We start from the raw sequence: 27,500 nt of genomic DNA on the forward strand, positions 1-27,500 counted from the left end.
GTGTGAGTGATCTTAAAGCTAATTGTCGACCTGCCGTTTGTTTGCTGGTCAAAGCGTCATCAGGGGTATCAGGTTACGGTAACAGGAAGTGACCTGATGAGAGGTCACAGGAAGTGACCATCAGGATAAAAGTTGAGGTTAAATCCTCCAGAATGGTCCCAGTGGTCCCAACAGTAGAAATGATGTGAGTGAATGTGTTGCTACAGAAACAATGAGACATTTGTTTGATCAGTGATGATGAACCTGTGTTTGAAATGCTGTGTGGAACTAAGATTCATTCACTGTTACATTTGAGCAACAGACAGCAGTTCAACACTGAGATGAGACATTACTGTGAAGCAGCACATGGACAGAAAATCACAACATGTCCAACAGCTTGAAAACCTGCTTTTAGTTCCTATATTTCTGTCCCCTGTTACCTGCTGCTCTCATCTGGTTCTGTCCTTCAGGGTTCTCTACAACTTTGTAATCAGTCAATAAAGTTATTACAAACTGCTGCTGCTGTCTGTACAGCTGATGTTGGGGTTTGTTGTTCTCTCAGAGCATAAGGTGGAGGTGGAGGAGGGGGCGGAGTCTGTCCAACTGCCCTTCAAGACCACAGCTGAGCTGCCTGAGGACGCTACAGTGGAGTGGATCCGCCATAACCCAGAATACATGACAGTCCATGGCTGCGTTTCATTAGTAGTTCCACTTCCTCTCGTTCACTCAGCCCTTGGTATGACGTAACAGCATACGTCGCATGGAGGCCACTTGGAGCGCGGAGGGAAAGTGGGCGGGGGAGGAGCGGGGGATTTAAATGAAACGCACTTGCCCTTGGAGTCTACTCATTGGCAGCCGTCGGCGTTATAGCGGCAATGACGTAAACTGCAATGCATTGTGGGTGATATCCACCTCGGAGTGACCATCGTTGTTCACTCGCTCCCTCAGCCCTCCGAGGGTCCATCTCACCAAGTTCACTTCAGCTTTACAGACAATTGGAATGATGGCGACGGGGATTCCCCGAGGGCAAGTGACGTGAAACGCAGCATGTTACGAGGTTCTGACCGGCCTGAAAAACAGAACCAGGATTACAGAGACCGAACTGAGATGAATGAAGACCTGCTGAAAACTGGAGACCTCAGTCTGACCCTGAAATCCTCCAAAGAGAGAGACACAGGAAGATACTGCTGCACCGTCTACAACAGGGGAAACTTACTGAGAGCGAAAACAGTGCAGCTCACAGTCAGAGGTCAGTGCTGTAGATACATGTCAGAGGTCAGTACTGTATGTAGCCCGGTGTAAACGTACAGGGGTTAAAACAAGTTCATTTGTAATAAAAATAATTATTTCAATGATTTAATTAAATAATTTAGTAATGCAAGTAAACTGACAGTAATTTCGATTAAAAGCAGTGATAGATTAAATGTTAACCAAGAGATTAACATACATTCATAATAGAGTGTAAATAGTTAATCAAGTTAGTACATTCAATTGTTCTATATAGTAGCTGAAGAAAAGTGTGTGGTAAACCAAATGTGAATATTCAGATCTGTGTCATTGGTTCATGCTGTTCATTTGACTGGTTGCTGTATATGTTACTATGTCACCTGTTGGTAATTGACCATAGGTAAGGGAGTGAGCGAAAAAGGGGCGGGAAGAAAAAAAAAGCGACAACAAGAGAGACAGGAGAATCGAGGAGAAGGAGAGAAGAGAAAAGAGAGAAGAGAGAGAAATGTGGAGCTAAAGTAAAGTGAAGAAGTAATGACGTTTTGGTAGATAACTTGCTGAATGTTTCAGTAGCAGAAGAAGCTGCAGCTGAGGACAGTAACGTGTATTTCCTTCACAGTGGATTAGGGCGCTTGAGTTTTGCCAGAGTGACTGGGCTAACTAAGATAAAGCAAGCGAGGATGAATTATGCATTATAGAGAGTTGCAGGATGAAGGCGAGGGACAGAGATCCGAAAACTGCTCAGCCACAGAAACATGCGTCTGTCACGGTCGCCATCTTGCGCCACCCCCGTGCTGGCCGCTATTGTTGTTGTTTTTTGTTTTTTAAGCTTTATTGAAAAAGTACAAAAATAAACAATAAACAATTCTGGCACTTTTCATAGTACATACACTTACAAGTGTAAAGAGAATGCCCGGTGAACATCATCCAACATTAGTGCAAGCCAACTCACAATAACAACATACACATTAGTGCTTCAATACAATACATTCTGAGCAACTGAAATAAAATGAAAATAAATAGTCTAAAATAAAATATATATAAACTAGAATAAACATTGATTTCATAAGGGGGATTCAAATCAATTTTAACTATCCATTTCAGTGAGAAAGTTCTTTAAGTTATCATATAGTTTTTGTGCCTTAATTTCTGTTAGAGGTTTTAAAGATTTCATGTACAATTTAAATTCATTCATGAAGACAATACATTTGGGTGATGACTTCATAACTCTATTTTTGTGGATGAAAAATTTGGCTAGACAAAGGATTACATTGCAACAGAGATCATACCGAAAGTGACATCATCTCTAGAGATAGCAGCTGGAAATAAAACAATGTTTTGTTTGATCCAATTGTGAATGTTAACCCAGAATGTTTGTATTATATCACATGAGAAGAAGATATGGTCCGCGGTTTCAATGTCATTATCACAGAATGTGCATAAACTGTCAGCGATATTAAAGCGTAGTCTAAGTAATTCTTTAGAAGGATAAATGTTGTTCATCATTTTAAAGTGTGTTTCTTTCATTTTGGGGGGTATAGGAAATTTTAGGTACATTGTTCTTAGTTTATCAATTGATTTATTATCAGATTTATGTAGGATATTATTTTTGTTTTGTCTACCGGGGGAACAATGTTTCAGTGAGGCAGTTTCTTATAAAATGATTGTTAAATTTTTTGTCCAGGATTAAAATCCCCTGTATTGACAATGGGCCCAGTTGTGGTATTATAGGTTGGTGGGCCAATATATTTTTTGTTAGAAATATAAATCCATGAGGAAGTGCTTTTTGTAATTTAATAAAGTCTGATTTGGAAGGGTTGAATTTATGTTTAGTGCAAAATTGTTGATAATCTAAGAGATTGCCATTGGCATCCATTAAGTCAACTACAGACCATATATTCCTCTCATACCAATCCTGATAATATAATGATTTATTTCAGTATAAAACATATCTATTATTCCAGAGCAGAGTAGTGTGAGGTGAGAAGTTATATCACATATAGCATTTTCCAATATAATAGAATTTGTTTATGAAACTCAGCCTATAGGTAATTTGTCGATGTTGAAGTCTGCCATAAGAAGACATTTTAAACCTCCAATCTTATTGAATAGGGAATTTGGGACACAGTACCAAAATGAGTTACTATGTTTGAACCAAGATTTCAGCCAATTCATTTTTAAGGTTCCATTGAGGCAATCAAAATCAATAACTTTTAAACCACCATCTTTAATTTCTGTAACCATATTGCTTTTTCATATAGTGTGGCTGGTTTCTCCAAATAAAATTCAGATTAATTTGGTTAATAGATTTGATTAGTTTATTTGAAATGGCATTAGAGCAGGCTGGGTAAATGCACCTTGATAAACATTCCATCTTGGTTAGGTAAATTCAGTCGAGTATTGAGAGCTCTCTTTGGAGCCATACATTTAATTTGGCTTTATTCTCTTTTATTTTTTTTTCTACATTCAAGTATTGACTTTGTTTTTGGTCTTTTGTTAGGTGTACTCCAAGGTATTTAATTTCCGACTTGATAGGGATGTTACAGATGTCTTTTAGAGTTGTATCATGAATTGTAAATAGTTCACATTTGTTTAAGTTCAGAGTTAACCCTGAAGCTTTGGAGAATTTTTTATTTTTTCGATTGTTATTGGAATTTGGTGTCTGTCTTGTACAAAAAGTGTTGTGTCATCCAGAAGTTGGCTGATGACAATATCGGTACCTAAGACATTTACATTTTTTATTTCATTACAATGTTTAATGTAAATTGCTAACATTTCTGTGACTAATATGAATAAATATGGTGAAATGGGACAACCTTGTGGAATTCCCACATTAACATTAAAACTGGGGGTGGTGCCACAAGGTAGCATGACACAGCTGTTGATATTCTGATATAATCCACCAACTAAATTCCTAAATTTGACTCCAAAACCTAAATGTTCAAGAACTTGGAAGATAAATGGATGCTCTACGGAATCGAACGCTTTATAGAAATCTAAAAAGAAAAGAAAACCATCATGTTCAATTTGATTTCTGTATTCAATAATGTCCATTACCAGCCTTATATTGTTGTGGATTGATCTTCCCTTTAAGAAACCAGATTGTGACGAGTGGTGAAAATGTAGGTGAGTAATTTATAATCAGAGTTTCTAAGAGTAATACGCCTTCTGTTTTCTATGAATCTGGGGTCTTTGCCGAGCTTAGGAATTGAGATGATGAACCCATGTCTCATTGTGGGTGGAAGTATACAAGATTTAAATATTTCCAGGAATACTTGATGTAGCAGTTTTTTAATATCTTCCCAGAAATGTCGATAAAAGTCTCCTGTGAGTCGGTCCGAGCCCGGTGCCTTGTTAAGAGATAGGGGCCAATTACTCTGTCCATTTCAGTAATTGTTATTTGACTATCACATGTTTGTTTAAAGTTATCTTCAACTTTGGGAATATATTTTTCTATCTCCTTTAAGAATGTATGGCAGTCTTCATTAGAGAATTTAGAGCTGTGAAGCTGTTTATAGAATTTGAGGATTTCTGAGGAGATTCATTTTGGTTCTGTGATTTCTATATTATTTACTATCAAGGAACTGATGTTATTTTTTCCTTGTCTTCTTTTTTCAAGACCACAAAAGTATGCTGAGTTTTTTTCCCCCCTCCTCTATCCATTTAGCTCTCGATCTAATGAAAGCCCCTTGTGCTCTTTGAATATACATTTCATCCAGTTTCGGTTGAAGAGTTAGTATTTTCTGTTTATCGTCTTCAGTAGGGTTGAGTTTATTGCAGTAAACATTTAATTGTTTGATAATGTCTAGTTACCTTTTCTCTAATTCTTTTTTATTTTTTTTACTGAATGAGATAGTAAATTGGCGTATTTTATATTTAAGAAATTCCCATTTTTTTACAGGCGTTGTTAGTTCTTCCAAGTTTACAATTTCAGTAATTAGTGATTTAATCTTTTGACAGTAATCATCATTTTTAATTAGGCTAGAGTTAAATTTCCAATATTTGTTTAAACAAGTTTTACTGTTGTTAGGTTTCACATATAGATAGATAACTCTATGATCAGTAAGTGGAGCAGCAGATATATCACAGCTGATATCATAGCATAGCAAGTGGGTTGCAATTAACCAGTGGTCAATTCTGGATTTATAATTGGAGTTGAACCATGAGGATTTAAATATTCCTGGATTTAAATGTCTCCAAGCATCCGTTAAGCTTTGGTCACTGCAGAAGTTTATAAAAGTGTTGTTTGGATGACTTGCAGAGAATCTAGTAGGAAATTTATCATAAAATTCATCATGGACTAAGTTAAGATCACCACCTATTATAAAGTTATCAGTTGAGTATGTTGATTTCATATTATCTAATTGTAAGCCAATTTGTTCTAATAGGTTTTTATTTTCAGTGCTCCCGTTGTACCCATAAATATTGATTTAGATGAATTTGAAATCATCATGGGTTAGTATGAGCATTAGCCAGTGACCATTAACATCTGCCATATGAGAGATAACCTGACCTTTGAACTGTTGTAGTAGGATGGCAACCCCTGCTGATCTTGAAGTACCATGGCTGAAATAAACTTCGTCTCCCATTGTTTAGACCAGAAAGTGATATCTTCTCTCTTGGAATGCGTTTCTTGTAAAATATAATATTAGCATTTTTCCCTTGACAAAATAAAAAAAAGCTTTTTCTTTTGGTCATGTCTCTTAGACCTCTTGCATTAACAGACATCAGAGAAATATCATTTTTTAACTGGAACATATGACTCAAAACAAACTAAAATTGAGATGAATGAACGGAACTGTTTTAGAAACAAGAATACGGTGTTATTTAAGGATACTAACCCATTATGGTAGCAAAACCTTAAGCATGTCAATTTGCTTATCAAAACTCACTTGCTTGTAGGATTAAAAATCCTGTTACTTTGATCATGGTGTGACTCTGTCCATTGATGAAGGCATGGGGGCCTCGGGACATAGTCTTAAGACCTTCCTTCCTTGCTTGTTCAACCTTTGGCCCTACAGCTCTTCGGGCCTCTCTGTCTTCTTTGGTGAGATCTTCTGTGAAGCGGATGTTGAGCTCCTTGCAGACTGAGTGATGTTTGGTAGTACGCCAGAGTTCATCTCTGAAGTGTCTTCCAGTGAACTGCATGATGGTCTGGCGAGGACGGTCGGAGTTATATGGTCCTAGACGATGCACACACTGTCAAAAAAAACTAGTTGTTTCAACTAACAAAAGTTAGTGTCCGGTCTGCCTTAAAATTTGAAGTTAGCTGAACTTGTGAAGAATAGTTGAGACAATTGTGTAATGATTCAAAACAAATAAACTTTTCTAGTCAAATAAACTTAACGTTTAGTTCACATAACTTAATCAAAATTCAGTTCCTATAGAATTCTTTAGTTGAGTCAACACAATCTTAATTTCTTTCAACTGGAATTCCAAAACTGAAAATAATGAATCTACAGTTCAGTCTACCTACAATATCTAGTTTACCTAACTTTATGTTATGTCAACTTCATTATACATTTATATTTGAGTCAACTTTCATAATTTAGTTCTGCTTAAGATTAAATGTATACTACATATTTGGTAATTCTCTTTCAACTTTATTTTAGATTATGCTTAAAGAACTTATCTCTATAGGTTATTGGTTGTTCCAAAGAAACCAAATCAATTCCAGTTCTTCAAAGCTTTAATAAACCAGATGGGCAAGGTAAACACATCAACACATCCCATCAAGTACAAAAGGTTTTGTCCCCAAAAACAACACAGGCTTATGAGTAAAACATCTCCTCTTTAGAACGTGCACAAATGAGTACTCTCTACTCATTACTTCTGTCGCTGTCTTTCATAATGTGAAAAAAATATAAAATAAAATGATGCACACCCAAACGGGTCAAAAAGACTTTCCAGGAAAGACCTCAAACTTAAATTAAATTAAACTTAAATTCTTGCAACTGACAATGTCAGTGACCATTACAATAGTGGAACAGAACTGAAGAGAAAACTCTCAGTCTCAGTGTAGTGTCTACACAGTTTTACGAAGAAGTCTATTCCTCAGTCCATGAACCCTTGCAGAGCTGAATGGTAGTCAATGTTCAGTGCATATAGCAGACCCATTAACATAGCTACCGCATGCGAGTAGTCCTTGATGCCATGCAGAATGATCTGTTCCTCCAGGACCACCGATATGTCAACAAGATCCTCTCCTTCTTTTACTAGGACAATGCCGACATTCATTCCCCTCGTCATGCTGTCCTCCATGTCTGTGGGCTTCACAAAGAAAGGAAAAAATATTTTAGTATCGAGTATTTTTTAGTATTCTTCAGTATTTGTCAAACCGTCTATGAGAAACAAGAACATGTTTCAGCATTATGGCATGCCGTTTAGAAAATTAAATATATATGGAATGAATGTTTGAATATATGGAATGAAAACCGACGTCATCAAGGCACTGGCGCCATCTTTAGTATAGGCCTATCAGCTTCTACCTGAAGTGTTATTTCCACCAACATCTCTCCTTCAAGAAAGATGCCCAATGTTCTTTCAGCAATGTTTTTGTTGAACATGATTACTCATAAGAGGGTGTCCTGGCTGGGGGCTTCGCAGCCTGGTTCGGCCGCTGTTCGCGGCGCGTCCTCTCTGGCTCCGGCCATCAGGCAGGTGGTTCAGGAGCATCCGAACCAGGACCAGCAGATTCAGAGACAGCTTCTACCCGCACGCCATCAGACTACTGACCTGCTGAGAGACCCTACTCCCACACACTCGCCACTTTAAGACTCTACTGTTTACTTTAAATAGAAATTAAATAACATTACAATTGAGAATAGATTAAAGTGCAAATGTTAAAAGATAAAAAAAACAGTAGAGTCTTAAACTGGCGAGTGTGTGTGTGTGTGTGTGTCTGTGTAGGGTCTCTCAGCAGGTCAGTGGTCTGATGGCGTGCAGCGTGTTCAACAAAACATTGCTGAAAGAACCTTATGCATCTTTCTTGAAGGAGAGATGTTGGTGGAAATAACACTTCAGGTAGAAGCTGATAGGCCTATACTAAAGATGGCGCCAGTGCCTTGATGACGTCAGTTTTCATTTAATATATTCAAACATTCATTCAATATATTCTAAGTTAATTTCCTAAACGGCATGCTGTAACCAAAATTGATAGGGTGAATAAAATGGGGACAGTTTTCCACATACATTGGCATTAAAACATTTACAGCCAGCAACAGAGTTTCATCAGTTCATTCAGTAACAATAACTAATTTACCTCTGCAGTCCTGAGGAACTCACAGAGTTTCTTCACAGAGGAAATATGGCAGGCCCCTCAGAATGACAGCCCTTTTTGTTTGGTTGGAATTCTGTTAAAAGACAGAACACACTATTAAAGCCACCAGCCACTCAAGTAGATGTGGCTGAGGACACCTCACTTTAATAACAATCTATGGCGTGAACTTTGAGAGATTGATTTCAGAGAGATGACAGTGTGTTGTCAACCCTGCATAATGTTAAAAAAAAGTCTAAAAGTCTAAAATGATGCTATATTACAAGATTTCAGCATTAAGGTAAAATTACAGTCATGACTTTGTACAGGCATACTAACCTAAAAACTGCTTATTGGGAATCATGAGAAAGTTTCAGTGTGACAGAGACACAAGAGTCCTCTCAAGTACAGTAACTCACTGTCCCTGCTGTGTGCTCGGTATGAGAGGAGAGACACTGCTGCTGCTGGAAGAGTTTCTGACTGAGATTACTCTGAGCGCGGGAATCAATTACACTTTACCAGCTTGTGAATATTTCTCTTTTCTCTGAATAACGTAACAGCCGCTCTCTGTCTGTGCGCATGCGTGGCTCTTTTTAGCGCCGACATTATCAGTTATCAATGTGTTTTTGTTTTTTTAACTTTGTGAGTAACGTTATATTGGACGTGAGACCTAGAGATCAATAATATGGTCATCATGACACACCCCTGAAAAACCAATCCAACCGAGCTGGGCTGAAACTAGCTACCTGTTACATCAATATTACTACCAGCTACGTTATCTAACGTTACTGCTGACTTAGCAAGTTATCAAAAGACAAAAGCAACTTAATGAACTCAACCCACCTTGCTGACAGACTGGAGCAACCTGAGGAGAGTGTCTCCGTCACACTGAGCTCACCTGCCGGCCTCGCGCTGCACACAGGGAGGCGGGGTCACGCGCAGAAACGGTTGTTTGGAGACGTTAGTTGAACGTGCTTACGTCAGCCAATGATCCTTTTAACTGACATTGTTAATTTCAGTTGAATCCTGTTTCTTAGTTTGAAAACTTTTCACTAGTCGAGGAGACATAAACACAAAATCCTGAGTTATCACAACTGTTTCAATAGTTTGTAGTCTTACTGACAATGAATTAAGTTCTCCTGACTGATGGGCCCAATCTCTCCTTACAGTGCAGTCTATGATGAAGTCCATGTTCTCCTTCCAGTGTGGCCCAATCTCTTCTTACAGTGCAGTCTATGATGAAGTCCATGTTCTCCTTCCAGTGTGGCCCAATCTCTTCTTACAGTGCAGTCTATGATGAAGTCCATGTTCTCCTTCCAGTGTGGCCCAATCTCTTCTTACAGTGCAGTCTATGATGAAGTCCATGTTCTCCTTCCAGTGTGGCCCAATCTCTTCTTACAGTGCAGTCTATGATGAAGTCCATGTTCTCCTTCCAGTGTGGCCCAATCTCTCCTTACAGTGCAGTCTATGATGAAGTCCATGTTCTCCTTCCAGTGTGGCACAATCTTTCCGATGATGTCCTCGATGATCTGACGTGTTTTCTTCTTTTTCTTCATTCAGGCCATTTAGTCTTAAATTCTATCTTCTTTTGTATCTTTCCAACTCTGCAGCTCTCATTTCCAGCTCTGTGTATTTCTTCTTGAGTTGTTTCACTTGTATTGCCATTGTTGTTGTTGTTGTTGTTATTGTTATGACGCCTCTAGCGGCGGCGGCTGAGGTTAAAGGCTAGAGAGGCGGGGCTAATACGTCATCGTTTCCGTCCTGATGACTCCGGGTAATCCAGCGTTTTAGGATTTTCCCACTCTGGGACCCGTTTTTAAAAAATACCGTTTTCACACTCCGAAAACTCCGTATCCGTCTGGACGCGAGGCCGATACGATAAAGTATTCATCCGGATACGTGAAAAACTTATTCGTGAGGCATATAGCCAATGAGCCAATGCATAATATGGTTACCACGGTTACCATGGAAAAGAGGAAGGAGTCACATTTAGCTCGTCAGACGTTTCAGAGTTTCCTCAATATTAATACGAAAAGAAATATAATGATTGTTCAAGAGTCCCAAAACACGAGTCCAAGTCCAGATAACTGTAATAGATTACTGTAATGGATTACTGTAGTGGATTACTGTAATAGATTACTGTAATGGATAACTGTAATGGATTACTGTAATGGATTACTGTAATAGATTACTGTAATGGATTACTATAATAGATTACTGTAATGGATAACTGTAATGGATAACTGTAATAGATTACTGTAATGGATAACTGTAATGGATTACTGTAATGGATTACTGTAATAGATTACTGTAATGGATAACTGTAATGGATTACTGTAATAGATTACTGTGATAGATTACTGTAATAGATTACTGTAATGGATTACTGTAATAGATTACTGTAATGGATTACTATAATAGATTACTGTAGTAGATTACTGTAATGGATAACTGTAATGGATAACTGTAATAGATTACTGTAATGAATAACTGTAATGGATAACTGTAATAGATTACTGTAATGGATTACTGTAATGGATTACTATAATAGATTACTGTAGTAGATTACTGTAATGGATAACTGTAATGGATAACTGTAATAGATTACTGTAATGGATTACTGTAATGGATTACTATAATAGATTACTGTAGTAGATTACTGTAATGGATAACTGTAATAGATTACTGTAATAGATTACTGTAATGGATTACTGTAATAGATTACTGTAATGATTACTGTAATGGATAACTGTAATGGATAACTGTAATAGATTACTGTAATAGATTACTGTAATGGATTACTATAATAGATTACTGTAGTAGATTACTGTATGGATTACTGTAATAGATTACTGTAATAGATCACTGTAATGGATTACTGTAATGGATTACTGTAATGGATTACTTTATTTAATGTTAAGTTTTTACATTATTTTAATAAATGAATTATTAACAGTATTAAACTTATAATATATTAAATTAACAGTAGAAATTACAGATTTGCTAAATGTTTTTTAATCTAACCCTCTTTAATTATTATTTACAGTTACAGATTTTATTCAAGATTCAAGATTCAAGAAGCTTTATTTATCCCGAGGGAAATTACTGTGCAACAGTTTCAATACAAAGGTGGTAAAGTAAAGTACTACAGGGTTAGAGTAAAAATAAGCTAACATAAAATAAAATAAAATAAAACAAAAATTTAATTAAAATAAGGGCTAACATAAAATAAATCAAAAAATTAACTAAATGCAACAAAATGTAAGCACTTACAGGTAACATAAGGAGAAAAGAAGAAAACAAGTAACTAAATATGACAAAGTGCAACAATAATTGCAGTTAAACGTAGGTACAGTATATACAATATACAACAATATGCACCGTGCAGTTTAGCAGCATAAATTGAAATAAAATAAGTATAAACTAAATAAGTGATAAGGAGCGATTGGATAAAGTGGTAACAGTGGTAAAAGTAATAACATTGTAGCAGCATTTGTTATCAGCATAAATTAACTAAGGTACAGTACAACTAAATAAAGAGATGAAGTGAAAGTTGGGTAAAAAATGATAAAGTGACATTTGTTCAGGACACAGTGTCTCCACTGTCCCTCTCGCAACCGGAGGTAGATGAGTTAAACAGTCTGATGGCCACAGGAAGAAAAGACTTCCTCTGGCGTTCAGTGTTACATCGGGGGGGAATGAGTCTGTTGCTGAAGGTGCTTCTGCTCGAGGTTAGCAGCTGGTGGAGAGGGTGAGCGTTGTTGTCCAGGATACTGTGCAGTTTACACAGCATCCTCCTCTCAGACACCACCACCAAAGAGTCCAGTTGGACCCCCAGGACGGAGCCAGGCTTCCTGGTGATCCTGCTGATCTTCTTGGCGTCTGCTGCCCTCAGTCTGCTGCCCTCAGCCTGCTGCCCTCAGCCTGCTGCCCTCAGCCTGTTGCCCTCAGCCTGCTGCCCTCAGTCTGCTGCCCTCAGCCTGCTGCCCTCAGTCTGCTGCCCTCAGCCTGCTGCCCTCAGCCTGCTGCCCTCAGTCTGCTGCCCTCAGTCTGCTGCCCTCAGCCTGCTGCCCTCAGTCTGCTGCCCTCAGCCTGCTGCCCTCAGTCTGCTGCCCTCAGCCTGTTACCCTCAGCCTGCTGCCCTCAGTCTGCTGCCCTCAGCCTGCTGCCCTCAGCCTGCTGCCCCAGCACACAACAGCAAAGAAGATGGCACTGGCTACCACCGACTGGTAGAACATCCTCAGCATGATGTTACATACGTTAATGACCGGAGCCTCCTCAGGAAATAGAGTCTCTCTGGCCCTTCTTGTAAACAGCCTCAGTGTTCTTGGCCCAGTCCAGTTTGTTATCCAGGTGTACTCCAAGGTATTTGTAATCCTGGACAACATTCACAGTCACACCGTTGATGGAGATGGGTGGGGGGGGCAGATTGCGGAAATCCACCACCAGCTCCTTAGTCTTGGTGGAGTTGAGATGCAGATGGTTAGTTGCACACCACTCGACGAAGGAGTCCACAATGCCCCTGTACTCCTCCTCCTTCCCCTCACTGACAGCCAACAATTGCAGAATCGTCCGCAAACTTCTGCAGGTGGCAGGACTCACAGGGTGAACAGAAAGGGGGAAAGAACAGTTCCCTGTGGAGCTCCAGTGCTGCTGACCACAGTGTCAGACACACCGTCCTGCAGTCTGACATACTGTGGTCGACCCGTCAAACAGTCTTATGTATTATGTTTTTATTGTTATTTATTTATTTTACATGAAACATCCACAGGGTATTTAGTGAGTTTACAGGGCGTTTGTGTTTGTCTTTGAATACATGGATCAATAATAATATTAATAGAATAACAGATTGTTTTAAAGAGTCCATAACATGAACGATAATAAAGAAACTGCTGCTGTTGGGATCTGACTAATTCCTGAGAGACACTTCTGCTGCCAATCTGGTTCCTATAATGTAAACACACTCTGTCTGTCTGTCTGCCTGTCTGTCTCTAACTCCCCCCTCCCCTCCTCTCTCTCTCTGCTCATTCCTTCTCTAACTCGTCCCAGATGTCGGAGGATCAGAGGAGGAAAAAAAGGAGAAGGAGGTTAGTGACAGTGTAAACACATAGCAGCCATCTTATGTCTGTCTGTCTGCCTGCCTGCCTGCCTGCCTGTCTGTCTGTCTGCCTGCCTGCCTGCCTGTCTGTCTGTCTGTCTAACCCTGAAGAACAGGACTCGCTGTAAACAACATTACAGTCGGGGAAAGATTAAAGGAAGAGTGTATGAGGAGAGACAGTTTGTTCAGATAATAAAGTTAATAGCTCTCCCTCTGGTGTCGGTGTCGACTAGAAAAGATCTCAGATAAATCGTTTTATAATCGGAGAGAATATTTCATACTGAATGTCTCCATGCAGAAAGGCATCATGGGAAACGTAGGAAACCACCGCCTGGAACGGCGTCAAGGTCGGGGGACAGTGAATGACATCACTTCCTCTCTGAGCTGCGGCTGGAATGCGGCGCCGGGTCCGATCGGCCAATCGGAGAGCTCGGATCCACTGAGAGAGACAGACAGGAAGTGGAGGAGGGTGGAGCGCACAGGAAGAGGAAGAGGAGCCTCCTCCTGCTACTGCAGCCACGGGTCAGAGGTCACACCAGGCTATCAGGGTCTCACCTTTCAGCTGGTCGCCGTGGAGACGGGAGGGGTGAAATCACTTCCAGCTGTGTGTGTGTGTGTGTGTGATCCAGACCCGACCCACAATCCTTTGGGGCCTCAGAGACCACCAGGAGAGAGATCAATGAGACGATCCTGCAGGAAGAAAAACTATGGAAGCCCAATAATGCCAAAATTCAACTGACAGTAAAACACACACACACACACACACACACACACACACACACACACACACACTGTGTTTACTCTGGTCGACTTACAGCAGTTTGTTTCCTGTTAGAATAAACAGAGAGAGAGACAGTCTCACCTCCTGTCTGCCTGTCTGTGGTTCAGAGGAGAATCAGGAAACCACACACACACACACACACACAAACACACACACACACACACACACACACACACACACACACACTCTTTGTTTCCTGTATAAATAAAGTTTGTTGAGGTTTTGTTGGAGAGAGCTTCTCTGTCTGTCTGTCTGTCTGTCTGTCTGTCTGTCTCACTGTTCCAATCAGAGATCAATAAGTATGTGTGTCTGATCAGATATCCCCTTTATTAAGGTTAGTGAGGTTAATATTAACTTATTAACCCAGAAACTTCTCATCTGCAGCGTTTTGTTTCTCTTCGGATTTTAGTTATTAATAAATAATGGCTTTATGCTTTTATTTTGATAGGACAGAGTGAACCTCTTCCTAGCAGTTTTTAAACAATATAAAAGTAAAACTCAGTTTTCAGCGTCCTGTCTGACTCAGTGATCAATGACCCAGAAGCTCTTTATATATTCTATAATATATATTCTATAATATATATATATACACACAACAGGAAGATAACTATATACATCAGTATGATCTGTGTGTGTGTGTGTGTGTGTGTGTGTGTGTGTGTGTGTGTGTGTGAGGTCATCAGCAAGTCGGGGCGGGGGGGTCAGCCTATCAGCTGACAGATCACCTGCTGATTGATAGGTATGATCATTAGGATGGCGACAGGCTGCCTGTCTGTCTCTCCAGTCAGTGAGTTTCAGGGCGGAGGTCAACAGTCCCAACATGTACTACAGTCAGATCAACAGCTTTACAATTTGACTGGTTCTTTATTTTATTGTTTGTTTACAGTCGTTGTTGTTTTTTGTTTTTAGATTTAGTTTTTTACTGCAAACAAATAACAGTGAGCTAACAGTCTGTGGGAACCTGGACGTCTTCAAGGAGGTTTGTTATTCGTGTTGGCAGGTTCTTCAGGAGCTCATCGAGGAGGTTCTTCAGAGGTTCTAAGAGTAGCTGGTGAGGTTCCAGGTGTTAATAATAATTCAGTCTTTACAGTCGGGGGTTCTGACTGGAGACAGAGTGGGGTTTTGTTAGTGTGTCCGGAACTTGTTTGATGTTTTTAAGGAGGTTTTCGGAGACGCTGCTGAAACTCCAGGAGGTTCTCAAGTTCTTCATCAGATTCCAGGAGTTTAAGGTTCTGAAGGAGGTTTGTGATGGAGGAGCTGCCAAATGTAAATGAGGAGGTTCTGGGAGACTCAGGGCTTGTTGGGGAGTTTCCAAGAGTCCTTAAGGAGGTCTCAGGGGTTCTGGGGTGGTTCCACGGTGTTCTTTGGTATGTTGGAGGTCAGGAGGTTCCTCAGAAACACTTCAACTGGAAAAATCACACACACACATATATACACACACACAGTAACACACACACAGTAACACACACACACACACACACACACACACACACACAGACACTGAGGCACTTCAGAGCTGTCAGTACTGATCGTCCTGGAGAGAGAGACACAGAGCAGGAGGGCGGCCAAAATATCTCACACACACACACTGAACACACACACTGAACACACACACACAAACACACTGAACACACACACACTCTTATAGATGAAACGCAAACCTTCAGTTTCTTACTTTCTCTGCCAACAATGTGCTCATTAAAGTGAAATAACATGTTGAAATGTTCCTTCCTATACATCACACACACACACACACACACTCACACTTACAGCAGCTGTTCTTTATAAAATAAAAACTGGTTCTCGAGGTCTGGAGGTGATTTCTGTCCAATGAGCTCTGACCGTGTTCTCATACTGGACTGGAAGTTACTGGAGTACTAAAACACTCTGGTACCAGGACCAGTGGACCTGTTTGGACACTACAGTTCCCATGATGCAAAGAGGGAATGTTGCCATGGAGACAGAGCCTTAGCTTTTTATATGTCTGCTAAGCACTGACCTCTGTCCTGTATCTACAGCACTCACCTATGCCCTGTATCTACAGCACTGACTTATGCCCTGTATCTACAGCACAGACCTATGAACTGTATCTACAGCACTGACCTATGCCCTGTATCTACAGCACTGACCTATGCCCTGTATCTACAGCACTGACTTATGCCCTGTATCTACAGCACTGACCTATGAACTGTGTCTACAGCACTGACCTCTGTCCTGTATCTACAGCACTCACCTATGCCCTGTATCTACAGCACTGACTTATGCCCTGTATCTACAGCACAGACCTATGAACTGTATCTACAGCACTGACCTATGCCCTGTATCTACAGCACTGACCTATGCCCTGTATCTACAGCACTGACCTATGCCCTGTATCTACAGCACTGACCTATGCCCTGTGTCTACAGCACTGACCTATGAACTGTATCTACAGCACTGACCTCTGCCCTGTATCTACAGCACTGACCTATGCCCTGTATCTACAGCACTGACCTATGCCCTGTATCTACAGCACTGACCTCTGTCCTGTATCTACAGCACTGACCTATGAACTGTATCTACAGCACTGACCTATGAACTGTATCTACAGCACTGAACTCTGTAACTTAGCATTATTTTCAAATGGACTCTGTATTGTCTTTATTAACGGTCTCTGAATTAGATCAAACAAACTCTGCACACACATTGACAACAAGACATCTGATTGGACAGGACGGTTCATCTTTATTGTGATTGGCTGACAGATGCCCCTCACCCAGACTCCTAAATATCAATAACAATAATATTTCCATTCATTAATGTGGATCTATAAAAGGCAGAGAGCTGAACATGATTGCCAGCAGGAAGCTCCTCCCACTCCTAAATCCAACAACAACAACAACAACAGTGACATCACTGCAGCAGCCTTCAATGTGAAGGTCGCTCCCATCATGCAACAGTCCAATGTACAGTGAGGAGGTGGTCATTAGTGGTTAGACTGACGGGTCCGAGGACCAATGGGAGGCAGGTCACATGATTCAGATTAATTTGTCGACCACATTAATTACAGGAAAATTAAAGTTTACTTACAGATTATTAATCACATTTAGAGTTTGCTTCAGTCACTCCCTGTTCAGATAGTTGTGGTTGTTTTAGTGTAACTCTTTAAAAGCTCTGAGAGTTTAACATGTCTGCTTTATTACCCTGTAGGGACTGATTATTGGGATTGGGCACTGATTGATCCCTCAGCTCTTCTCTCTGGCAGCTGAGATCGAGTTATTGGAATAAAACCCTGTAAAGGAGCTGATGAGCTCTCAGTGTTCTCTGGTCCTTTAACCCAGGACCTTCTTACTGTGAGACAACAGAGCTAACCACTGAGCCACCGAGCTGCTACAGGAACAAATAGTCCTCTTTAGACTATGTACTGCTATGTATATATATATCTGAACCGCCACAGCTTCTGGGTCAACTGATACCAGCTCTGATGGCACAAACTCAGTTAGTAGAGTCTGTGTGAAGGTCCTGGCTTCCCTTCCTGAAGACACTGAACAGCTCTAGAGAATGGAGGCTGATAACTGCGGCATTATAACACATATCAGACTCTCTGGTTCCTTTGGTCCTATCAGATCCTCTGGTTCCTTTGGTCCTATCAGATCCTCTGGTTCCTTTGGCCCTAACATCAGATCCTCTGGTTCCTTTGGTCCTAACATCAGATCCTCTGGTTCCTTTGGTCCTAACATCAGATCCTCTGGTTCCTTTGGTCCTAACATCAGACACTCTGGTTCCTTTGGTCTTATCAGACTCTCTGGTTCCTTTGGTCCTATCAGACTCTCTGGTTCCTTTGGTCCTATCAGACCCTCTGGTTCCTTTGGTCCTAACATCAGATCCTCTCACTCATCTTTGAAATATAAGACAAATATTTTTTTGCTTTTCTTTTCTTTACAAAATAAAAATGACAGTAATGTCAGGTAAGTATAAAACATTGATCTCCTACTCTGCTTCAGAACACATTGATCAATTATCAGGTATAAAAAGTGCTAAAATACAAACCAACTGTTCTAAACCCGACTGTTTGGTTCAGACAGTTCCCACACAAACGGATCTTACTGAAGACATGGATGAACTGTTTATTGTAAAATAAGAGAAGAGACGTCTTCCTCTGCAGTGGTTTGATCCAGAAGGGTCAAATAAAAAGAGAATATCAACCAACCATCTGAATGTGTTTGGTTTCTGCCTCGGTGTCGTGGATCGCATCGGTCTGATTGATAGTGATTGATAATAGATCAGTATCAGTATGAGAAACATTTGAGGACCACAGCTCAATAAAATACACTCGAGTACTTTCACTACTACAGACCCTCCACTCGTTGGTGTCACCAGGGAGGAAACCTGTCGTCCTTCAGGGAGTTCTTTAATGTGACGTAAATATTCCTGAAGGTCGTCCTGACAGTCTCCCAGTAAGTAGGATAAAACCATCCCAGAATATTCCTCAAACATGATTCTCCTCAGGCAATATTCCACATCGATGGACCAACAATGTCTGTGCAGAATTCCTGCACAATGTTCGTTAAAATATCCTCAAGAACTCCTCAACAACGTTCCCAGAATCCCAGAATATTCCTATCAGAGTATCACAAGGTTTCCATAGTACTGAAAATAAAAAATCCCTTTGGTCCTCGGCAGTCGCAGTGGCAGGAGTTTAACAGTATCCAGAAGAGATCAAGAAGCAATGCAGGAAGATCTTGATCCGCTCTGGAAACCAACGGACCCAGCACCAATCCGGTGGCACCGGCAGGATTTTGGAACCGCGGTGCTTCCTAGAGAACCGGCCCGGTGGAAAAGTTTGTTTTTGGTCCAGTGGGCGGGGCTTATTAATAACAGCACCAATGGGGGCGGTTACAACCTCTCTTTGTCCAATAAGAGCCTCTGAAGAACGTCCCCCTACATCCTTCCTGTGCTAGATGCTGATTGGCTGGTGACTGATGATGACCAGGTGGGCGGAGCTTTGGTTTTCCTAAGCAGCGGATGGCTGGCGTGGTCGGTCCTGAGTGATGACCAGCTTACAGTGGTCAGCTGTGTCCTTGGTTCTGATTGGTTGATTGAAGGTAGGCGGAGTCGTGTTGAACCTGAGTCAAACATTACGGAGCTTAAAGAGCAGAGAGGACGTTCTGCTGCTACTGTTCATTATTTAGTGTTTGTTTCTCTCATTGGTCCCACCATCAGGAGGCTCCTGATTGGTTAGAACGTTCTGAGTGCTGTGATTGGTCAGTAGAGCAGGGTGGGAGGGGCTTTGTGTATCCTGAGCGTCTGGACAGAAGAGAGGATTTTCTTTTGGTGGCCGGCGAGGGTCACGCCCACTCTGAGCAGGTCTCTATGGAAACAGACAGAAGGTACGGAAAGTGATTAGAGCCAAAAACAGAAGACCTTAACCCGTCTCCATGGAAACGGTGTCATACAGGTGGATCAGGTGAAAGAGTTCCTCACTCGGTGTTGAGCTGTGAGACGATGTCCATGCTGGTGAATCCGGCCTGCAGGAAGCTCTGCTCGTATCGCTCCATCTTTATGGCCCGAAGCCACTCAGACACCGAACCACAGGCTGAGAGCGGGGGGGGGACGCGCTGGTCCAACAGAGGCTGGGACGAACTGACAGACAGGCAGAGAGAGAGGCAGACAGACAGGCAGAGAGAGAGACAGACAGGATTAATGACAGTGAAGCACACAGAGGAATCCAGCACCAGCAGGTTCAGACCTGCAGCTCCACTCTGTGAATATGTGAAAGTCTGATCACACAAAGATTACAAACAGCTCTGCTGGCGGGGGGGGCAGACAGACAGACAGTGGGCAGACAGACAGGATATTGCCTCACTCTGAGCTTTAATCCAGGAATGTGAACTCTTCTGCACCTGCTCATGTAAACAACTCTGTCTGTATAAACAGCTGTCAATCACACAGCTGGCTGCCCACTAAGCCCCGCCCACTGCACAAACACACACTTTGTCTCTGTGGCAGACTCTGACCTTTGACCTCTGACCCCCTGCAGCTGGTGCATGAATGACATTCCACACCTGCCAATCAAACCCCCCCCCCTTACAGAGCCTCACCTCGGGCCCTCCGAGTGCGTCACCTTCAGGGAGGCGGGGTTTCGGATCAGCCTATCGAGCGACGCCACGACGTCGCAGAACCTCGGCCGATTGGCTCGTTCCTTCTGCCAGCAGTCCAACATGAGCGCGTGCAGGGAGGAGGGGCAGTCTGGTGGGGGGGGCAGCCGGTAGTCCTGCTCGATGGCGTTAATCACCTGACAGACAGATTGATTATTATTATTGATTATTCATATTTATCAATGTAATGGATTCCTTCTAGACTAAAGCTGCTGTACAGTCTGATATTAAATCATTAAAACATTTAATTATCTTTATTTATTTATCTGTTTATTTGTATTTACATTTTAAAAACTGAGCTGCAGTAAATCTCAATATGTGTAGTCTTTTATTTTGGTAGTCTGGATGTTAGATCTCTTTTATTTTGTAAAATGAATCTAGCGTTGGGACTCGTGGTTGCGCCGCTGGTCGTTTTCCTTACGTCCTGGTTGCTCATGTCCCAATATGGTCGTTCTCCGTACGACATCACTTCCCACATGACGATGCCGTAACTCCACGCGTCGCTGGCAGACGTGAACTTCCTGCAAATCAATAAAACAATCAGTGAACTTCTGCGACGTTGATATTGATTATCTCCTGACTGACCTTCGACCTGCAGTACCGACACTCACCTGTAGGCGATGGCCTCGGGAGCCGTCCAGCGGATGGGAATCTTACCTCCCTGAGAGGAGACAGAGTCAGTTAGCCAACGGGAGCTAGCAGCAACTGACCCTTCCTAAGCCCCGCCCCTTCCTGTTTCCTGTACTTAAACATGCTACATGCTACATGCTAGGCTAATCTACGCTGAGAAGATAAAAGAGATTGATGTTAATTACTAGCATAAACTAAAAAGTGTTCTTTCAAAATAAAAGCATAATGGAAACATATAAACATAGTTATATATTGATATAAAGTTATATTTATTTGTAGATAATATCTATAAAGAAACGTTTCCTGTTCCCTAGATACTATTGATATTGTCTGTGTCCGTCAGTACACTGTTAATGTGCACTGACACTGTTAATGTGCACTGACACTGGTAATGTGGACTGACACTGTTAATGTGCACTGACACTGTTAATGTGCACTGACACTGTTAATGTGGACTGACACTGTTAATGAGCACTGACACTGTTAATGTGGACTGACACTGACACTGTTAATGTGCACTGACACTGTTAATGTGCACTGACACTGTTAATGTGCACTGACACTGTTAATGTGGACTGACACTGACACTGTTAATGTGCACTGACACTGTTAATGTGGACTGACACTGACACTGTTAATGTGCACTGACACTGTTAATGTGGACTGACACTGTTAATGTGGACTGACACTGTTAATGTGCACTGACACTGTTAATGTGGACTGACACTGACACTGTTAATGTGCACTGACACTGTTACTGTGGACTGACACTGTTAATGTGCACTGACACGTTAATGGCACTGACACTGTTAATGTGCACTGACACTGTTAATGTGCACTGACACTGTTAATGTGCACTGACACTGACACTGTTAATGTGCACTGACACTGTTAATGTGCACTGACACTGTTAATGTGCACTGACACTGTTAATGTGGACTGACACTGACACTGTTAATGTGCACTGACACTGTTAATGTGCACTGACACTGTTAATGTGGACTGACACTGACACTGTTAATGTGCACTGACACTGTTAATGTGCACTGACACACTGTTAATGTGGACGTGACACTGTTAATGTGGACTGACACTGTTTTTACACTGTTAATGTGCACTGACACTGTTAATGTGCACTGACACTGTTAATGTGGACTGACACTGACACTGTTAATGTGCACTGACACTGTTAATGTGGACTGACACTGACACTGTTAATGTGCACTGACACTGTTAATGTGGACTGACACTGTTAATGTGGACTGACACTGTTAATGTGCACTGACACTGTTAATGTGGACTGACACTGACACTGTTAATGTGCACTGACACTGTTACTGTGGACTGACACTGTTAATGTGCACTGACACTGACACTGTTAATGTGCACTGACACTGTTAATGTGCACTGACACTGTTAATGTGCACTGACACTGACACTGTTAATGTGCACTGACACTGTTAATGTGCACTGACACTGTTAATGTGGACTGACACTGACACTGTTAATGTGCACTGACACTGTTAATGTGCACTGACACTGTTAATGTGGACTGTTACACTGACACTGTTAATGTGCACTGACACTGTTAATGTGCACTGACACCGTTAATGTGGACTGACACTGTTATGTGACTGACACTGTTAATGGCACTGACACTGTTACTGTGGACTGACACTGACACTGTTAATGTGCACTGACACTGTTAATGTGGACTGACACTGACACTGTTAATGTGCACTGACACTATTAATGTGGACTGTGGACTGACACCGTTAATGTGGACTGACACCGTTAATGTGGACTGACACTGTTAATGTGGACTGACACTGTTAATGTGGACTGACACCGTTAATGTGGACTGACACTGTTAATGTGCACTGACACTGTTAGCTCATTAGCCCATTAGCAGCCGACCTACCAGAGAGCTGGTGTACGTCGGGTCCGAGGAGTTTTCGGTCAGGAACCTGCTGAGACCAAAGTCTGACACCTGATAAACAGACAGACACACAACAGTTGGAGCAGGATGCAGACAGACAGGCAGGCAGGTAGACAGGTGGGCAGACTGTCTCACCTTACAGACCAGGTTGGAGTTGACCAGGATGTTTCGAGCCGCCAGGTCTCTGTGGACGAAGCTCATGTCGGACAGATACTTCATCCCCGCGGCGATCCCCCGCAGCATTCCCACCAGCTGGATGGTGGTGAACTGTCCGTCATTCATCTGCAGGGACAGACGGGTAGACGGTGAGACAGGTAGACGGTAGGACACAGACAGGAGTGTGAGTAGCATGTTGCTGCCCGTCTCACCCTCAGGAAGCTGTCGAGCGCTCCGTTCTCCATGAACTCGGTGAGGATCATGACGGGACAGGAGGTGGTGATGACGCCCTCCAGGTGGATGATGTTCGGGTGCTGGAACTGACCCATGATGGACGCCTCCGACAGGAAGTCCCGCCTCTGTTTCTCCGTGTAGCCGCCCTTCAGCGTCTTAATCGCCACGTAGTTCTCCTTCCGGCCCGGGACCCTCAGCCGACCACGACACACCTCGCCAAACTCACCTGCACAGGTTATACAGCATATAATACTATACAGTAGGTATATCTACACCTACCTATCTATACCTGTTCCCAAAAGGTTTCATGTCCTTAAAGTTGTTATAAGGTTCCTGGGTTCTTAAAAAGGTTGGGCCTTAAATGTTCTCAGAAAGGTTTGGAGGTAGAGGTTTCTAAAAAAGTTCCTCAAAGTTAAATTATTCTTTATGAGGGTTCCTACAAAGTTATAAAAGAGTTTCTCCAAAGGTTCTAATAGATACTGAACAGATTTCTAGATTCATACAAACACAAAGTTCCTCTAAACGTTCTTGGACTGCAAAGTTCCCTACAACCTAAAATGTTCCCCAAAGGTTCTTAGGTCCTATAGACACCTCCCTGGTTCCTAACAGGTTCCTTAGAGGTTCCCGTAAAGGTTCCCGTAAAGGTTCCTAACAGGTTCCTTACAGGTTCCTAACAGGTTCCTGTAAAGATTCCTAACAGGTTCCTAACAGGTTCCTGTAAAGATTCCTAACAGGTTCCTAACAGGTTCCTAACAGGTTCCCATAAAGGTTCCTGTAAAGATTCCTTACAGGTTCCCATAAAGATTCCTAACAGGTTCCGATAAAGGTTCCCGTAAAGATTCCTAACAGGTTCCTAACAGGTTCCCATAAAGGTTCCTGTAAAGATTCCTAACAGGTTCCTAACAGGTTCCCATAAAGGTTCCTGTAAAGATTCCTAACAGGTTCCTAACAGGTTCCCATAAAGGTTCCTGTAAAGATTCCTTACAGGTTCCCGTAAAGATTCCTAACAGGTTCCTAACAGGTTCCCATAAAGGTTCCAGTAAAGATTCCTAACAGGTTCCTAACAGGTTCCCATAAAGGTTCCAGTAAAGATTCCTAACAGGTTCCTAACAGGTTCCCATAAAGGTTCCCGTAAAGATTCCTAACAGGTTCCTAACAGGTTCCCGTAAAGATTCCTAACAGGTTCCTAACAGGTTCCCATAAAGGTTCCTGTAAAGATTCCTAACAGGTTCCTAACAGGTTCCCATAAAGGTTCCCGTAAAGATTCCCTACAGGTTCCCGTAAAGGTTCCTATAAAGGTTCCAGCGGTCCTGGTGGACCAGAGTCTCACCTGCTCCGATCACTTCCTCAATCTTCACGAAGGACGCCTCGATCTCTTTGGCGAACTCCCTCACCGCCTCGTTGGGGTCCTCGTAGGTAAACGGGTCGATGTACACCTTCATCGCTATGGCGACAACAACACCGACATCATCATCATCATCATCTTCATCATCATCATCATCATCATCATATTAACAATAACACGATCTGATTGGTCGAACTGAAACTCACTCTGTCCCATCTGGTAGTGTCCGCTCTTATCACTCAACTCTGAGTGCTTCACCCTCCTGCTGACAGACAGGAAACAGACAGACAGACAGACAGACAGACACAGACAGACAGAGACAGATACACACAGACAGATACACACAGACAGACAGACAGACAGACAGACACAGACAGACAGACAGACAGACAGACACAGACACAGACAGATACAGACAGACAGGAAACAGACAGACAGATACAGACACAAACACACACAGACAGACAGACAGACAGACAGACAGACAGACAGACAGACAGGAAACAGACAGACAGATACACAGACACAGACACAGACAGACAGATACAGACAGACAGATACACACAGACAGACAGACAGACAGACACGGACAGACAGGAAACAGACAGACAGATACAGACACAGACAGATACAGACAGACAGATACAGACAGATACAGACACAGACACAGACAGATACAGACAGACAGATACAGACACAGACAGATACAGACAGACAGACGGATACAGACACAGACAGATACAGACACAGACAGATACAGACAGACAGACGGATACAGACACAGACAGATACAGACAGACAGACAGATACAGACACAGACAGACAGACACAGACAGACAGGAAACAGACAGACAGATACAGACAGACAGACAGACAGATACAGACACAGACAGGTCTTTAGTATTACAGCAGCTGCAGGATTCTTTATTTCCCCAGAGACACACACTGCATTCCTCCCTGTCTCTCTCTCTCTCCCTGTCTCTCTCTCTCTCCCCCCTCCCTCCCTCACTGTCTCTCTCTCTCTGTCTCTCCCTCTCTGTCTCTCTCTCCCTGTCTCGGTCTCTCTCTCTTTGTCTCTCTCTCCCTGTCTCGGTCTCTCTCTTTGTCTCTCTCTCCCTGTCTTGGTCTCTCTCTCTCCCCCTCTACCCCCCTCCCTCCTCTCTCTCTCTCTCTCCCTCTCTCTCTCTCTCTCTCTCCCTCTCTCCCTCTCTCCCTCTCTGTCTCTCTCTGTCTCTCTCTCTCTCTCTCTCTGTCTCTCTCTCTCTCCCTCCCTCCCTCTCTCTCTCTCTCTCTCTCTCTCAGGGTCTTAATATAGTGAGTGAGTCCCACCCTGCTGTCACACTGACCCTGAGGTCACTGTGTCTATTGTTCTGTGGAGGTGAGCAGGGAGGGAGCATCCTGAACGCTCTTACCGGTAACAGTACACCGCCACCATCACCACGGCAACCAGCAGCAGGATCCCCACGGAGACCAGAACCCCCGTCAGCACCAGCTGAGAGTGAGCGCCACCTTCCAGAACAAACACATCAACAGACACATCAGTAATCAATAAACACATCAGTAATCAATAATCAATAAACACATCAATAATCAATAAACACATCAATAAACAATAATCAATAAACACATCAATAATCAATAAACACATCAATAATCAATAATCAATAAACACATAAATAATCAATAAACACATCAATAATCAATAAACACATCAATAATCAATAATCAATAAAGACATCAATAATCAATAATCAATAAACACATCAATAATCAATAAACACATCAATAATCAATAAACACATCAGTAATCAATAAACACATCAGTAATCATTACTGATAATCATTACAATCACGTCCTTTTAGGGACGTATTGGCCTGTTTGAGGACTGATGAAGATTATTGATATCCGATCACAGCCTCATAGAGTCCGTTACCATGGTAACAGACAGACAGACAGACACACAGGCAGACAGACAGGCTCCTACCATCAGGCAGCGTGTTGAACCCGGTCGCGGCGCCGAAGGATCCGTACCCGGCCTGTGAGCGAGCGCGGACCTGAACCTGGTAGCTCGTCGCCCTCTGCAGCCCCGTCAGCACCAACGAAGAAGACCTGCTGGACACGTACTGCCACTGCCCCGCCTCCTCGCCATCCTGAGGACGATGACATCAGCAGTTACATCACAGTCTGTGTGTGTGTGTGTGTGTGTGTGTGTGTGTGTGTGTGTGTGTGTGTGTGTGTGTGAGAGTGTGTGTGTGTGTGAGAGTGTGTGTGTGTGTGAGAGTGTGTGTCTCTGTGTGTGTGAGTGTGTGTGTGTGTGTGTGAGAGTGTGTGTGTGTGTTAGAGAGTGTGTGTGTGTGTGTCTGTGTGTGTGTGTGTGTGTGTGTGTGTGTCTCTGTGTGAGAGAGTGTGTGTGTGTGTGTGTTAGAGAGTGTGTGTGTGTGTGTGTGTGTGTGTGTGTGTCTGTGTGTGTGTGTGTCTCTGTGTGAGAGAGTGTGTGTGTGTGTGAGAGAGTGTGTGTGTGTGTGTGTGTGTGTCTCTGTGTGTGTGTGTGTGTGTGTGTGTGTGTGTGTGTGTGTGTGTGTGTGTGTGTGTGTGTGTGTGTGTGTGTGTGTGTGTGTGTGTGTCTCTGTGTGTGTCTCTGTGTGTGTGTCTCTCTGTGTGTGTGTCTCTGTGTGTCTCTCTGTGTGTGTGTCTCTCTGTGTGTGTGTCTCTGTGTGT

The 27,500-nt window shown here is 42.4% G+C and overlaps 1 protein-coding gene and 2 long non-coding RNA genes across 4 annotated transcripts in view; 1 reads left to right on the forward strand and 2 right to left on the reverse strand.

The window, feature by feature from the left end:
• Positions 1-6,968: 6,968 nt before the first annotated feature.
• On the reverse strand, positions 6,969-9,391 carry LOC127360311 (uncharacterized). The gene is made up of 3 exons (XR_007883594.1): positions 9,305-9,391; positions 8,468-8,558; positions 6,969-7,476 (listed from the first exon to the last, which is right to left on the reverse strand). It is a non-coding gene; the product is annotated as an uncharacterized LOC127360311 (long non-coding RNA).
• A 4,079-nt stretch (positions 9,392-13,470) lies between these two features.
• On the forward strand, positions 13,471-14,574 carry LOC127360308 (uncharacterized). Its single transcript, XR_007883592.1, has 2 exons — positions 13,471-13,548; positions 13,858-14,574. It is a non-coding gene; the product is annotated as an uncharacterized LOC127360308 (long non-coding RNA).
• Positions 14,575-19,557: 4,983 nt separating this feature from the next.
• LOC127360309 (ephrin type-B receptor 4b) overlaps positions 19,558-27,500 on the reverse strand; it is a 20,525-nt gene continuing 12,582 nt past the window's right edge. Inside the window, exons 10-21 of one of the 2 annotated variants that reach the window (XM_051394697.1) lie at positions 26,767-26,932; positions 26,194-26,290; positions 24,988-25,043; positions 24,767-24,880; positions 23,415-23,662; positions 23,182-23,328; positions 23,029-23,097; positions 21,089-21,138; positions 20,899-20,998; positions 20,421-20,614; positions 19,804-19,962; positions 19,558-19,690 (exon numbers count right to left, since the gene is read on the reverse strand). In XM_051394697.1, coding sequence (XP_051250657.1) covers positions 19,585-19,690; positions 19,804-19,962; positions 20,421-20,614; positions 20,899-20,998; positions 21,089-21,138; positions 23,029-23,097; positions 23,182-23,328; positions 23,415-23,662; positions 24,767-24,880; positions 24,988-25,043; positions 26,194-26,290; positions 26,767-26,932 — 1,506 coding nt within the window. In that variant the 3' untranslated portion in view covers positions 19,558-19,584. Of the gene's footprint in view, positions 19,691-19,803; positions 19,963-20,420; positions 20,615-20,898; positions 20,999-21,088; positions 21,139-23,028; positions 23,098-23,181; positions 23,329-23,414; positions 23,663-24,766; positions 24,881-24,987; positions 25,047-26,193; positions 26,291-26,766; positions 26,933-27,500 lie in introns of both variants that reach the window. The other variant, XM_051394696.1, reaches the window with a different exon arrangement.

Source organism: Dicentrarchus labrax, unplaced genomic scaffold (assembly GCF_905237075.1).
Source record: "Dicentrarchus labrax unplaced genomic scaffold, dlabrax2021, whole genome shotgun sequence".
In the NCBI taxonomy this organism is placed as follows: Eukaryota; Metazoa; Chordata; class Actinopteri; family Moronidae; genus Dicentrarchus; species Dicentrarchus labrax.